The 15,821-nt window shown below is 45.6% G+C and overlaps 1 protein-coding gene across 1 annotated transcript in view; it reads left to right on the forward strand.

The window, feature by feature from the left end:
- Nucleotides 1-15,821, forward strand: part of LOC138467625 (formin-2-like) — a 629,879-nt gene that overhangs the window by 338,996 nt on the left and 275,062 nt on the right. Inside the window, exons 7-8 of the mRNA XM_069607785.1 lie at nucleotides 4,507-4,594; nucleotides 14,054-14,115. Of these exons, the coding sequence (XP_069463886.1) occupies nucleotides 4,507-4,594; nucleotides 14,054-14,115 (150 nt within the window). The remainder of the gene's footprint in view (nucleotides 1-4,506; nucleotides 4,595-14,053; nucleotides 14,116-15,821) is intronic.

Genomic DNA, 15,821 nt, shown 5'->3' on the forward strand with positions numbered 1-15,821 from the left:
GGTGGCCAGCGCATGCCGTCTGAGGATGTTAACTGAGTGAGCTCTGTTCCCAGGGGACCTCCTTTTGGTGTCTGGGGGCCCTTCATCGACATTTTGAAACTTGGACATGCACCCGAAATATGCCTAATGCCCACTGGAGCAAAATGTTGTGTGATGGGGCGAAACTTACGAATTATGAGTAGCAGCCTACCTAGGGCACTCCTAGTTGATTTATACCTGCTCTCATCGTAATTCAAAAATCCCAATCCAAAACCAAATTTAAATCTCCCAAATGCAGCTCTCATACAGACTAGTGCACCCAAACAAAAACCTCATTATAAGTTTGCCGGTCCGGGAACTACAGTACCGGTAAGCTTGCCGGTACTGTCGTTCTCGACCGGCAAACTACAAGCTGTGCTCCCGGGTGCCTTCTGCACGCCTGGTAGGACCTGGCGTGCAGAGCGGCACAGCATGTTGGATGCACCGGCACCGTTCATAACAGTGCCGGGGCATCCTTTCTCCCGGCACCCAGGAATGGGCAAATTCCGGGTCCGGCAAGGCCGTAATGACCCAGTAATTGCCCATTTCAGGGCACAGGAAAAAATAAAATACCGGCGGCAGCCTGTATTACAGTCACGGCTATCACCAGTCTCGTGATGAGGCTCTCATACAACTGTGTGCCACAGCATAACTAACAAACACACCTACTACTCTTTCAAAATCTCTGTTACTTCCGGCCATTCCAAAGATCCCTCCTTTACCTCCTCTAGCCCTGTAACCAAAAAGGGGGTCAACAAAGGACTCTTGACAGGAGTGTAACATCTCATGCAACGTTTTATTGTGCAAAACTACTGATTATGAGCAGAAGTGAGAATCAAAGCTGGTTCCATCGCCACAGGGATATGTGCAAGAATGTTCTCAAAGCACTTGGCAAGTCTCTGAAAAGGGGCCTTTCCCTCAGATGCAGTACAATTAGTGTTCATCAGAGTTCAAATGTCAACGTCCATAACACATGGTCACCCACCGTTCCTAGTTTGCCTCTCCACTTCTGAGAGCACCTGTGTGTGAGGCACATTGCAGATGGGTGTCGGGTGACCATTCATTTCTTCCCTGTTGGTCATGAGTTGATTGTCAGGGTCTCATCTATATAGCCACCCTCATAGGGCAGGTTTTCTTGCTGATGGTTGGCAACGAGGCTCAAACTTAGGGAACTCCTCCTGGTACCTGTGGGGCCTCTGAATCAGCGGTTGTTGGCTCTGGTCTGCTGGGCAAGTCTGTTCAGAGGGCTTCATGGACTTTTCACAACCCCCAGCTCCAGTTTGAACCATAAGAGCTAGCTTCTCTCACAATGCTTTCTCCATCACTCTTTTTTGAAGTTCTATCAAGGACTCTTTATTTTTTACTGGTGGCCTTGATGTTTCCAGAAGGGATAATAATAATAATAATAATAATTTGGCATTTATATAGCGCTACGAACCCTCAGGTATCTGAGCGCTGCTTATTATTACCCACGGTGTGTGGTGCTCATTTATCGACCTCGGAAGGATGAAACGCTGAGTTTGGCGCTGCCGGGAACCTGCGTTCGCAGGCTCTGCACTGATGTCAAAGCGAGCGCTCTACTCGCTGTGCCACTTGACCGGCAAACAAACCGGCGGATGGTTTGTTTATGGCTCCCGGCTAGCCACATGATCAGAATCCTTTTCAGGGCTATCTGAGCTGGGGCCCCACCACCTCCTGGACCCATGTGCACCAGGCTTCCTCCAGTCCTGGCCCAGTCATTGGGGTACTTCAGCCCTTCTCTTTCCCCATGGGTTCCTACCACCTCCTAATACTTCTATTAGCATCTAGCCCGTGGATCTTAGCGAGCCCACTGATCTACTAGCTGGTCTTTTGCTCCCTTCTGCGCTTCCTCCACCACCTTTTTCCTCTCCTCCTCCTTCTCCCCCTCTCGCTCATGGCTTTCTCCACTTCTCTTTGATGTATTTCTCCTCACTACACTCTTTCCCTTTCTCTGATCTCTGTCCTCCTTCCGCATTTAATTGGAAGTGTATCTATGTGCTTATATCCTCCTCTTCCCTCTTCCTGTGTTCTCTTGTCCTTCTTTTCTCTCTATTCTGGCCACTCGGCAACCTTTCCTCCTTTCTCTCTCCTTTCTCCTCCTTCCACCTCTCTTCTCTCTCCTTACGCCTGTACTCTCCCTCCTCCATCACATTCTTTTACCGCCTCCGATTCTTTCTCTTTTCCCTCTCAATTGGTCGGTCCTCCTCCAGCTCCCGCCCCCCCTTCTTTCTGATCCTTTCTCATTCTCCTCCACTAGTTGGGATTGAAGGCATGATCTGGGTATTGGGAGCAGCCATAGGTGACAAGAGATTGTGCCTTGTATTTGTCTGGACCCGATCTAAGAACAGCCTTCTCATGTGTGTGTTGGAATAATTGGGGCCGAACCGTGGCTATATGGGTCAGTTTACCAAAATAGCAGTCCTCCATCTTAGAATCAAGCAATCTTCTTCAGAGGACCACACAACTACAAAATGGCATCACCAGTGTCCGCTGATGTGGGGTTCCTTTGCTCGGGCATTCCCTCATCCTGCTGTCCTGGCGCTATGTCTATTCCTCATTGTTATGGTGTTCCTGTATGAGGCATTGCATATTTAGCAAAGTCTTTGTTGTTTTGTTGCTCTGTTACCCAACTGTTCATCAACCTTTTCTTTTGTGAAAAAAAGATATTCAACTTAAATCTCGGCCTCACGTGTTCTGCTGATCCCACACCATCACAGGGCCTATTTCATTTGTCAAGGCGGAGCCTAGAAAGCGCGTCAAGGTATATAAGAACTACCTTGGCACCTCCTGCAGGGCGCACAGAATGTTAATGTTAATGTTAAAGGACATTTGTACCGCGCACTATCACCAACGAAGTGGTCCCCTGCGCTCTGGCGGCTCTGAAAAAGGAGAGGAGAGGGGGTGGGTTAGTGGGAATAAGCTGTAAAAGTGCAAGGGATCAGTGATGTGCTGTTGGCAGCCTCAGCCCGGTGGGTCCGTTGGCTGGGCTTGGGGTGTTTTATGGTCCGTAGTCGTCGTGTGCTGTTGTGCAAGTCTATGTGTGGTTTGTTTTGTTGTTGTATTGTTGTGAAGTTTGTGTGGATTGGTGCGTTTTAGGCTTGTGGTTGTGTTTGGTTAGAGTTTGAGAGGTGTATGCAGAGGGATGGAATTGTTAGTTGGTTGGTTAGTTGGCATTGCTGTCCTTGCAATTGTGGGATTCCATCTAGGTGAGGTACATGCTAACAGTCACATTTCTATCTAGATGCGGCGCAGGCCAAAGTCCAGATTTCCATACTAGTGTGGCAAATGCCAAGAGTCACATTTCTATCTAGATGCGGCGCAATTTAAAGTTCAGATTTCCATACTAGTGTGGCACATGCTAAGAATCACATTTCTATCTAGATGCGGCGCAAGCCAAAGTTCAGATTTCCATACTAGTGTGGCACATGCTAACAATCACATTTCTATCTAGATGCGTCGCAAGCTAGGTTCAGAATTCTAAGTGTGGCACATGCTAACAATCACATTTCTATCTAGATGCGACGTAAGCTAGGTTCAGAATTCTAAGTGTGGTGCATGCTAAGAATCACATTTCTATCTAGATGTGGTGCATGCTAAGAATCACATTTCTATCTAGATGCGGCGCAAGCCAAAGTTCAGATTTCCATACTAGTGTGGCACATGCTAACAATCACATTTCTATCTAGATGCGACGCAAGGTAAAGTTCAGATTTCCATACTAGTGTGGCACATGCTAACAATCACATTTCTATCTAGATGCGACGCAAGCTAGGTTCAGAATTCTAAGTGTGATGCATGCTAACAATCACATTTCTATCTAGATGCCACGCAAGCTAGGTTCAGAATTCTAAGTGTGGTGCATGCTAACAATCACATTTCTATCTAGATGCCACGCAAGCTAGGTTCAGAGTCCTGAGTGTGGTGCATGCTAACAATCACATTTCTATCTAGATGCGACGCAAGCTAAATTTCAGATTTCCATACCAGATTTCCAGAAGAGAAAAGTTAGGAGCCGGGTGAATAGCCACAGGACATAGTTCATCAGTAAACAGGCCAGGTGGGGTCACTAAGAGCCAGAGGACATAATTGATGAAGTTGAGAGGCAGGATGCGGGCACACTTCCAAAGAGCTTTTTTTACAGGTCACTGGGGTTTACAAAATTGATCCAATGCTCCCTGTCAGGTCGCTGGTGAAAAGAATGTGTTTCTATAAAATAGAAACATTGATCTTAAATTACCCTTTTATTTATTTATTTGTACATTTCTTTTTTAAGCCATGGTAATTCGAGTAATGGACTCTGTCCAGGAAGACATACCTTTTAACGGTGATGTAAAAGCACTTTGTTTTACTTCCTTTTAAGTGTGATTGTATATTTATGTGACTGGGCTGCACTGATATTAGGCAGTACAAAATGTTCCATAGCTTAGCGTTTATAGTTGCGTTAATAAGTGTTTTTCCTCCGTTCAGGTTGTCAAGCTGCTAAGCAATAAAAGATCCCAAGCAGTCGGCATCCTGATGTCGAGCCTTCATTTAGATATGAAAGATATCCAACATGGTAAGTGTATATTTTACTGGGCGTGCAGCTCAGGGCTTAAGCGCATTGACTGGGAATGTTTTTAAATTTATTTATTTGTTTTAGTTGTAATACAACTTTACAAATGCTTTTTACATACACATTACATACCTATTAACATCTTACACTTTTCAATTTACTGAGAAATATTAAAGTGCATTGAGATAGGATTGGGGTCCATGGACAGAGGTGGGAGAGGGTCCTAATACCAATACAGGGAAGAAGATGGAAGGATGCAGGTCGGGCTGGAAATGCAGTGGAAGAGGTGGGTATGGGTCAATGCCCTGGAACATGTATTAAATGGGTCCAGGTACAGAATCATTGTATGGATTTATTTTTGGTGTGTTGTTATGTGCTAAATGTCTTCATGGTCTCTGTGAGAAAAGGGTACGAGAATGCGGGCCTAGGAAAGGAGGGTAGAGGAAAGGGAAGCAAGGGGTGAAGCAGAGGAGGTATGAAACTAGGGTAAACTTACCCATCAAACTAATTAGTTGCATTCCAGATAGCCAGGATGCACAATGTTCAAGTGCATGTTGGAGAGCCGTTGTAGCTCTGTGTAGACCAAGCTGTGCATTGAACCGTGTAATATGTGTGGCTGTTGTCGGTCAGGGCAGGACTTTACTGACTTAACTCTATATGGGTTCAGTGGAAAATATGCGGCTTCTGTTGCTGGAACAGCAATAGATGAAGATTGGGAGCCACCAGGAAAGCGATTTGAAGTCCCTGTAACTGGGTAATAAGAGTTTACGAGGGCAGGATGACGGTGCAGCAGCAGAGCTGTGCAGCTTTCTGGTACCAAACTTGAAGAAACCTGGTCACCTCTGATCAGCTTAAAAACCAACCTACTTCCTGTCTGCTCATTGCCTTACAAATATACAAGCTGTTCACAATATGGTACTGTGGTGACATACCTAAGATGTAACCTAACAGCGGTCGCACACAGAACATGAATCAGCATACCATGACTAACACTGATGACTACTGTCCAGATGGAATTTAGACAAGCATTGAAAAAGCCAACAGACTTGTTGAAAGGTTTAAGCAAATCCTCAAGAGTCTCCTAAAAAAACTAGTGGATGAGGAAGGAAGAAACTGGGATGCATGTATTCCCCTCGGCCCTTTTTTCCGTACAGAAGACAGACCCTCCTTCCCCCAGTACACAATGGGCTTCTGTCTCTTCGAACAGGTATACGAGTGAAATCCCAGAGATGTGCGAAGAGTGTGAAGATCCTGATGTGACGGGATGGCCCGCCACAAACAACCACACTGACTCTCATTTATAGAGTTCAAGGGTGCTTATTAAAATTCCTTGTAGGTGGGGATAGCCATTTCTCTTGTGTCAATGGTGTGTGGGTCTAGCGGGGCTTGCGATATTTGGTGCTAGGGCCGGCCCTCTCTCTCTCTAATCTACCCCGGCCTTGTCTCCACCTCCGTAACCCAGATGTCCCTATTAGGGATGTTAATAGCACTAGGAACAGTAACCCATGTCTGTCTTTCACTTTCTGAGCTGATGATGTTTTCCTAAAATCGTAGACTAGCAAACTCCCTAGGGATCTTCTAGCTTTCCCTCTCCATCCCCACGTAGTTGTCTCAGGGAATAGGGAATGGTGCTTTCTTTTGTCCCACGCCACGCTCACTCCTTTCACACCTTCTTGTATCTGCCCTTTCACAATATTGGCCTCTTAAGTTGTTCTCCTCCCCCCACGTCACTGTCCTTCCATGCTCTCACTCTGCCTTTCCACTTCTACCCTTCGATCTTACTTCCTTTCCTACTCCTATTCTTACTACCGCTTGTACCTCCAACTATCCCTCTACCTCCATTAGTCTTTTCCCTCCTTCCCCTCACTCTATTCCCCCCTCTTATTCTTTGTCTGGTTCCCAGCGCTGTTTTAACCTATACCAATAGCGACTACTATTTTCCCACGCAATGTCTCTCTCTCTCTCTCTCTCTCTTTCTCTCTCTCTCTCTCTCTCTCTCTCACTCTCTCTCTTTCTCTCACTCTCACTCTCACTCTCTCTCTTTCTCTCTCTCTCTCTCGCTCTCTCTCTCTCTCTCTCTCTCTCTCTTCCCACCCCCCCCCGAGTGAAATGGTGTCCTGCACAACCACCTATTACCGACTACCACTCTACTACTTAATTCTTTCACTCGCTACTCCCCCTGCCTACTATCCTTATTCCTGACTACAACTACTACCACCTCCACCACCACCACTCTATGTCCCTCCACTATACTTACTCTACCTTTTCAACTCACACTGTCCCCTCTCTTACAAGAATACTCCACAGACCCCCTTCTTAACAGTAGCCTCCCCACTCCATTCGCTCTCGACTCATCTGGTCTCTTGGATGTCCTCCACCGCCTCCTGTCCTTACCCAACTAACCCACACTTGCACCCTCAAACACACCTCCTTAAATACCACACCCCCACACGGGATTGAATTCTCACAGATTTCAATCACTTTCCTGGCTTCAGGGTGTGTGACAGGGGAAGGCTATGGGAGGGATTAAAAGGACTAGTAAGCCCCACCCCTTTCTACTGCATTTCTCACCTGGATCCTATATCTACTATCCAGGACCAACTGTTGTCCTAAGCCTCTATCTGGGCTGTTTCCCCTTATAGAACTCCTTGGTGGTTTAGTGGAGCCCTGATTTATAGGACCTTCCCCCCTTAGGAACAGTCCCTGGTGGGCTAGTGGCTAATTTCATCTTACTGCTGCGGCGACCGGTGTTGTCTTGTCGCTGCTCCCCCTGTTGCAAGGTTGTTGTGTCGTGTTCATTGCTGGACGGTGTTGTGGAGTTGCTGCACCCCCTGGCTCATTGCAACTCTCCTCTGACGTGAGGTAGCCAGTGTTGTGCAGCTCGCGGCACCCCCTAGGTTTTCAGGCAGAAGGTTGTTCCCTGCGGCTGCTGGCGTCTTCCCTGGCTCCGGTGCCATCAGTGGAGCAAAGGTGGGTTGGGGAGGGGGCCTGACAGCATTCTGGCACCCTATTTGAATTTGGGTGGGCTTATTTGAATTGGGGTGGGAACTCCCCTCTGTACCCCACTCCCTCCCTTCTCCCCTTTTGACAGGGGCTGTTTGCCGCCCCTGTCACAAAGAGAACAACAAACTAGCCACCAGCCCATGGTCTGAAACAACTGGGAGCATATGGAAAATGTCTGAAGGCTGGTAAGATCTCATCTCCAAGCTGCCCAGGTCAGGCAAGAAAAGGCCTACACCCAAAAAGCAAGACTTCCAAGTAGGCAACAAGGGGATGGTCCTCCTACCAATCACTGAAAACAAGCTTTTGGCCAGGCTGCGTAGATCATATCCAATCTTACCTATAATGTCTGGCAACCGGGCTGAAGAAAACCATCTCTGCTATATCCTGTCAATAAATAGTAAACCTCTGTTACTGGCTCTGTATGAGAACAGTATAAAGAAAATTCCATTACCAACTACTGTATATGGGGTCACCATTCCACCACTGTTACCGGAATCCAGTCATAAATACCTGGTGAACCTCCTGGAAGAGTACCCAAGGCCAGGAAGGGGGCATCGATTCCTTCATAACATCCAGATGCCACACACAAGGGTAATTCCAATGAGGCCCCACAGACAACCAGAGGCTAGAAAAACACTCCCACTTTGCTGAGCGAACGCGGAGTGGGTAGAGTGTTTCGGCATGGCTGCGTGCCAAAGTGAAGACCGCTGCGGGAACTGGTGAACCCAGCAAGGAAGGCATCAGCCAGCCCCGGACGTAACGTTAGCAAAAGTGAGGTGGCTCAGTGGGTGGGTGAGTGTGGGGCTGCCATGCCGGGTCTGGCCTCTCGGACCGTTGACAGGCAAAGCGCAAGGATCACATGGAGGCGGAGACGTCTCGGGATACAAGTATATGCCTAAACTCGGTGGAGGCTGCACCCTCGGATGAATTACTGCTAAGAGAATTTCCTAGCATGGAGCCCAAACTCTGACTGGGGCTAGCCCCTTTAATGCTCTTTTTGACCTGATCCCACAGAAGAACCAGCAAGTGATGAGGAGGGATACTGAAATGCCAAAGGATAGGCAGGGTCTTGGAAAGCTAATACACCCATTGCCTGCAGTTAGTCTGACTATGCCAAATAAAATGCTTAGCGGTTTTGTGGAAGTAGAGCTCCCATCATAAAAATATTATCCGCTACATGAAAAAAATAGGCCATCACGCTTAACAGCTATCCTCCCAACAGGGGTAAGCGAGGAACTACCACAGGAGGTCTTAGAAGTAAATCCCAATGAGACTCAACCGGACAGGACTCCCAGGTCAGCCTCAGTAGAAGTATTGGGGCAGGCCGCGGGAAATTTGATGACACAACAAGACCTGGCCGAAAGGGACAGGGAGAACCAAGCTACAGTTAATAAGTTGGGGCTGGAAGGATCGAAATCATTGATGTTGGTGGCCCGCCTGCCAAAGGATATTCTAAACCTAATGTCAAAAATTGAAAAGCAAAAATGCTTCAGCTTGGCAAGTCCATCGGAAAGGTTCGGGAATGACTCTTGGTTAAGTCCAAATCAGACAGTAAACACCCTCATTGAAGAGGTATTTTGCGAGGGAAATGGACCTAGCTGCAAGGTGACGGGAAGAACAGAGGCTGCCATAGAGCAAGCCCCCCCCCCCTTAGACAATGGGAAGAGGGACATCGAAATTAAAATACCAGTCTATCTTCGGCTTTGACGGATGAAAGGAGAGGCGAAGAGGACTCCTATGTTGAGGCGAGAAACGAAGGAGCCCGTATCACAACAGATCTGGCCCACCTGCAAAATACCTTAATGGCAACATTCACAATGTTGCTGGTCCCCTTCAGTAAATTATAAAAGCTCTCAACGCTTCTCTGAAAGATCAAGCTACCCTCATAGCAATGATACACTCCAAGATGAGCTATTTGGAGGGCTTTGTAGTAAAGTTACAGTAACGGCTTGATAAGCAAGCAGAAACATCACTAAATTGGCAAAATTGCCTATGTGATCTGGCAAGGAGAGAGGAGTTGAATAAGTCAACTTTGATGGCAGCCGTTCTCGAAGACTGTAGATGGATGCAGAACAACTTTAAAGACCTACAAAGTTTGACGAGAAGAGCAGTCAGTGAAATGGGTGTAAGCACTTAAGGGGGAAAGAGGGAATGTAATGGCCCCCAGTTACTGAAGAAGGAGGGGAAACCTAACGAAATTGCTGCCCCCCTACACATAGAAGACCGGATAAGCACCCAAGAGGCAAATGTCTTCTCCATATTCCAAAATTCAGATTCGGTAGGGGGGAGACAGGGAACCCTGAATAAATCACTTTCACAAGTCCAAACACAAAAATCGAAAAATATGAAAACTGGAGGAAAACGAAATTCAAATGGGTCAAGATCATTTATGAGAAATCTATGAACGCCAACACCCATCTTGCAGCCCCCAAATGTGAAGTGCCAAAAAAAGGAGGTACTCAGTGAAAGTGAAACACAGAAACAAACAAAGCTCCCAATGGCACCATCAGTAGTAAGCCAGGAGCAGAGCTCCTGCAGAACTATTGAGCGTGAAGTAATGTCGCACTCTTGCCTGAGTGATTTGGTAGAAATAATCCAAGGAGAGCAAGAAGTTGAGGAATGGAGAAATGTAAGTAGCACAGAGCTGGCGGAAGTAGACCGACAAGTTTTGCAAATCTCCGATATCTGGTCGGCTAAGCTCTTCGGAAAACAACCGACCAGTAGTGAGCAATTTCCCAGGTTCCAGACAATGGAAGAAAAGAGGTCAAGCATTGGGAAAAAACCAAGGTTCGAGCAAAAGGAACCTTTTAGACAAATGGAACTAAATGCACTTGCGCGATCTGAATGACACCTGGCCTAGTAGGATTGTTGTCTGTCTCCCCTTGTTCCCCCCTCCCTGACTCGTCGCGCCTTGAAACACTTGTGTATAGGCGCGATACAAATGCCATATCATATCAAAGGGCCAGATGGCACCAACCTTTAACCAGAGGCCCTATAGAAATAAGAAAGTTGGAAATAATCGAGATCCAGTGAAAGTTGCAAAACCAATGTTTGTATCAATGAGACCAGAAATGTGCAGTAAGTGGGAATTCATCGGAACGTGATTTTATTACACCATATTCCAAGATTAAGAACAATCACTACTGAAGCCATTCAAGTCGTGCAGTTCGTGTATATGAGCCAAACAGGGCAATAAAATCAACAATACTGGAACTGAGAAATGACCTGCTCCTGTTGGGATTTGAACTAAGTTACTATCCTGACTCGCAAGGGAACTCTGTTCTACATACCCCGGCCGAGAGAATATTAACTCAGGATCAAAGAGGGGACTGGTGTCTACAAGTTTGAAGGGTGTCGACCCTGTAGGTCAAGCCATCAAGCCCCAGATACTCCAACCACTACGGATTACGTTTGGAAACAAAGCAGCAAGGGAGTACAAGTCGGTAGAGGGGCAGAAACCCCTTCTAGAGGAAGGCAACAACCGGAGGGGTGCAGATCTTAAAGAACAATCTAACAACGCACAAGCCTTCCACCCATCAATGACCACTATGGGAAGCCATGTGGCTAGAGAATGTTAGAGGGTGGGGGCCAGAACCATTGCTGTATGGAGGAAATGTCCAAAACTGGGATTGGCTGGTGGCTGCATTGGTGAGGCCAGGCAATCTTTAGAGCCAGAAAAAGGAGAAGACTGAAACTCTGCGGCTAGGCTCGTGGAACATGAGAGGTTTTTTGGATCTCTTTAAAACAGAGAATTTGTGCCTGAACCATTTTGATTTTATTTGTCTCCAGGAGACTTTGTTTCCGGGCAAACCGATTTGTGAAGGGTACTCTGTTTTTTTTAATGAAGCAGGAAAGGGGCCTCTAGGACATCCTATTTCGGGTTTGTTGATACTGCTTAAAATGGGCAGGGCTTTTAGGGTAATTTCATCTGTAAACCCCTGTCCATACGTGCAAATGATAAGGTTGGAAATACACCCCCCTGGTGATAAAAAAAAACAGCTATTGTCCTCTTAAATGTGTACTGGAGCCCGAGTGTGCCATCGGAATGTGCCCTAGTGAACTCCATTGTGTCATTAAAAGATGACGCTCGTATGACTGGAGAGAATCCCCAGATAATTGTATGTGGTGACTTTAATCTGCATTATCTGGATGTTTTGGTGAGGTTAGGGACGCAGCAGTGTTGGGAGAAAAAGAGTTGCTATGGCTCAATGAAGCTTGGTCCCATGATCTAACCATTCTAAATGGGCAAACAAAAGGGGACATACCTGGGGCAATGACCTGGAGAAGTAGGGTTTCAAGTGCCTGCATAGACGTCTGTATTGGTGTCCAGCCATTTGGTCGAAAGAAAAAGGTCGACAGGACAAATGGTCGACACCATTTGGTCGAAAGCCAAATGGTCGAATTTTTTATTTTATTTATATATATATTTTTTAGGTTTTCGTTTAGGGAAAAAAAGGGTTTTTTAGAAAAACAAGGGGGTTGTGAGGGGACACCACCAAAAAAAAAAAAAACGTGAAAATACAAAAAAGAAAAAATTCGACCATTTGGCTTTTGACCAAATGGTGTCGACCATTTGTCCTGTCGACCTTTTTTTCGATCAAATGTCTGGTAACCGTCTGTTTTGTCTCTGAGAATATTGCTGCTTCAATTGTAAACATTTGAGGTCATTAGGATGAACTCAAGTGATCATGACCTGATGGCAGTGAGTTGGAAAGTAATCGGAGACTGGCTGGGGGAAAGTATAGCTAATCTGCTCAAGATAACAGGGGGCTGGGCTGAAACAAACTCAGAATAAAACCATATGAAAGATGACCGCACGTTTTGAACAATACGTAACGTATTATCCAATGGGGGTTGATTACGGTTGGATCCTGTGCGACTATAAGGAAAAGCCTGGTGCTTTTAGGAAACCTGACTTCCATGTCACCAACAAAGAGGTGGGGGTGGCAAAGAAAAAACTAAAAGCGGACGTTAGGAATTAAGGAAGGAAAACCCACCTGACATGCCTAATCAAATAAAAAAAAGGAAGCGGCAATATAGAAATTGGCTCCTTGCATCTAGGGCGAAAAGATTGCAGCACAATGCAGCAAAAATGTTGAGAGCAGCATGCATGAAGAACACAAGAAATGTATGGGCCTTGCTGGATAATGGTGGAGGTCTTGATCAAGCCCTTATGACCCGCCAGGTCTCGGAGGAAATGTGGATTGACTTCTATACTAAATTATTCAAGAGGAAGGAGTCTGAACCCCAATTTACACATAAGGAGCAGGGAGGAAACTGGGAAATCAATATCGAGCGGGAAGACATCAGGTTGATGATTGGAGGGTTGAGCACATCTAGAGCATCAGGTGCTGATGGATTGGCCAATTATATGTTAAAGGAAAATTTGGAATTTTGGACTGATTTCTCAGCAAGAGTGTTTGCCCAGGTGCTGGTCGCAAAACAAACCCCGGAAACTTGGAGAGAGGCGGTAATAGTACCAATTTTTTAAAAGGGGAATCGGGAAGATCCTAGAAATTATCGCCCGATCGCCCTTCTTGACTTTTTGGAAAAGATGTTCGGAACAATTTTATTGCGAGATCTGGACATCTTGGCCCAGAGGGCAGAGTGCCTTCACCCTCGGCAGACGGGATTCGTGAAAGGGGTGGACACAACCCTGAACCTGTTCCTGCTCAACCACTTGAAGCTACGATCCATGGAAACAAGAACAAACATCTATATGGCATTCATGGACCTTGAGCAAGCCTTTGATGGGGTCAGCAGGGGTAAGATCTGGAACAAACTTATTGAAAGAAAGTGCCCGATAGATTGGTAGAAGCTGTTAGGGCACTATACACTGATACCTCTGTTCAGGTGAGATTAATGCCACAGGGTAGTCATGCCGGTAATAGTGGCATGACTACCTCCAATACCGGTACCGAGTCCCCCCTCGTTCAATTGGGACTTACCGGTCTAGTCCGACCTTTACGGGACCGTTAAGTCCCCATTGAAAATGTCATTTCCCATTCCCATTTCAGCCCCCATAGGGCTCAATGGGATGGGGGAAGGTGCTAATAACAGTACAGCAAATTGCGGTACCGTTATTAGCTCTGAAGTCCCTTAACGGGCCCCGTCCATAACGTCTGGTAAAACCAGGCGTTAAGGACGAGACTCACTAAGGGACCTCAGAATAGGGCGCAAAGGGATTACTGGCACCGGTGTCCTTAACGGTGCCCGGTACCCCTTTGCGCCCACCTCGGAATGAGGCCCTATTACTCTTTCAGACATTTCCACCCTTAGGTCAAATGACTGTATGATGTAGAATCATTCATACATACTGTGCACATTCAGACTTAATTCCACAGCTGCCTTTGCATAATTTTGATTATAATGATGTATTCTTGCAAACTGGCTTAAGTCCCATTTTGGGAACAAACGCACAAAATAATAACTAATGTCCTTTTCCCATGTTTTTAACAGCCATTTTGAACTTTGACAACTCTGTGGTGGATCTGGAAACCATTCAGGCCCTCTTTGAAATTGTGAGTAGTACATTTGAATGTTTATGTTTGCGCTTGAAAGGTTTGCGTTTTCATATAATTGAAATACGTGTGCATGCCTTTAACAGTAATGTTAGACAATCGAATGTGCAAGAATCTAAAAATATATGTTGTTGTTTCCAAAGACTAAGTAATGCAAAGGAATTGAACCAATGACTGATCATCACTAAATTTGGTATATGTTCAATTTCCAAGTTGCGCACTATGATATTCACATTTCCCATGCCTCTCTTGAAAGCAGTTTGTTGGCTTCTGCACGTAAGCCGCTACAGAGCTATATGGGAAGGAATTGACAACGCTTTTCTTCATTCCCAACAGCCTCCCTGATTTAATACCAATTTCCATGAGCCTTAAATCCACTCCAGTTAGTCTTCCATTTGATATACAATACCAACATCAATGTGAAACTGATCATTCTGTTAATGTAAGAACCTTGTCTAACTCCATTGAATTTTCACCCCCAAAGATACTCAGTAAAAAAAAACGTTGCTTTCACCAGTACTATCCATGAAGCCAGTACCCAAAGTTCTGGCAGAGAGAGAGACTGATTCAAAAGAAGGATTTGCACAACTAGTATTGCCGTACAATAGAGCTTTGCAGAATGCCTCTCTAGTGTGTCTGGTATCAGCAAGTTACTTTATTATTTTAAGAGTTGCCATTTTATTATGCCCCCAAAATGAAAGAAAGTATCTGTGGAAGACGTAGCAATCATTCCCCTTTACATGGATAAGTTAGTGGGGTACACACTGCATAATTACATTTAAATGTAAATATAAAATAATTCAGAGCCTATAAACGAAACAGACACCTAGACCTACCTTCCAAATTCTGTCAATAAAAATATTATTTGGATTACACCTGGCACAGATAATTCTTATTTTTACACATAATGGTCGCCTAAACGATGTAAAACTTTGTCCGTGATGTGAAAGAATTGCACACCGTTGCAGAACTGGATGCATAGAATGCTGTATCACAAAACATCATTTCGGCTTGAGTAACAGAACACCCCTTCTCTTTATTGAAGCAACATTGGTGAACATAAGGCCTTCTGTATTTACTGAACAAATAGCAGCAGACCAGTTTCACAGCAGTAAAGCCAAAAATACATCTCCCATAAAACGATGGGCTTAACAACGAGTGTGAATTCAGGAGAGGTCCACCAATCCATAGGCATTGTTTAGTATAACGCAGAGGCTCCTTTCCTTGAACTCTTTGGATGATCAATCTCCTTCAACAGGACACAACCAGCTGAAAACCAAAGGAATCATTGCAGCATGTGTTCTTCAGCTCATTGAAAATCTGCCTAGAAAAACAGAACACACATGATATCAGAGAGTCAATAAGGAGGAGGTCTAGTGTTTACCTCAGTGACTTTATGCACTTGACACTTACCTGCGTGAAACTAGGAACATCACTTCCACGTGCCTAGAACAGATGATTATTTGCTATCTGGCCTGATCACTGAACTTCTGCAGCTCAGCACAGGCCAGACCTGCTAGCATGGTTAGGAGCATGACTGAGCAACATTGTGTTGCATGATTTCTGCAATGCACCAGCGTGGGGACGTCATTTTCCTAAAGACTATATACACCGTATATTGAAACATGCAGACTGCAGGGCAGCCCCATGGGCTCCTCAATCTTCTGGAAACTGCAGAGGGCTCAAGGGTGCGCTCAGCAGTTTAT

This window comes from Ambystoma mexicanum, chromosome 4q (genome assembly GCF_040938575.1).
Source record: "Ambystoma mexicanum isolate Mex_15411 chromosome 4q, UKY_AmexF1_1, whole genome shotgun sequence".
In the NCBI taxonomy this organism is placed as follows: Eukaryota; Metazoa; Chordata; class Amphibia; order Caudata; family Ambystomatidae; genus Ambystoma; species Ambystoma mexicanum.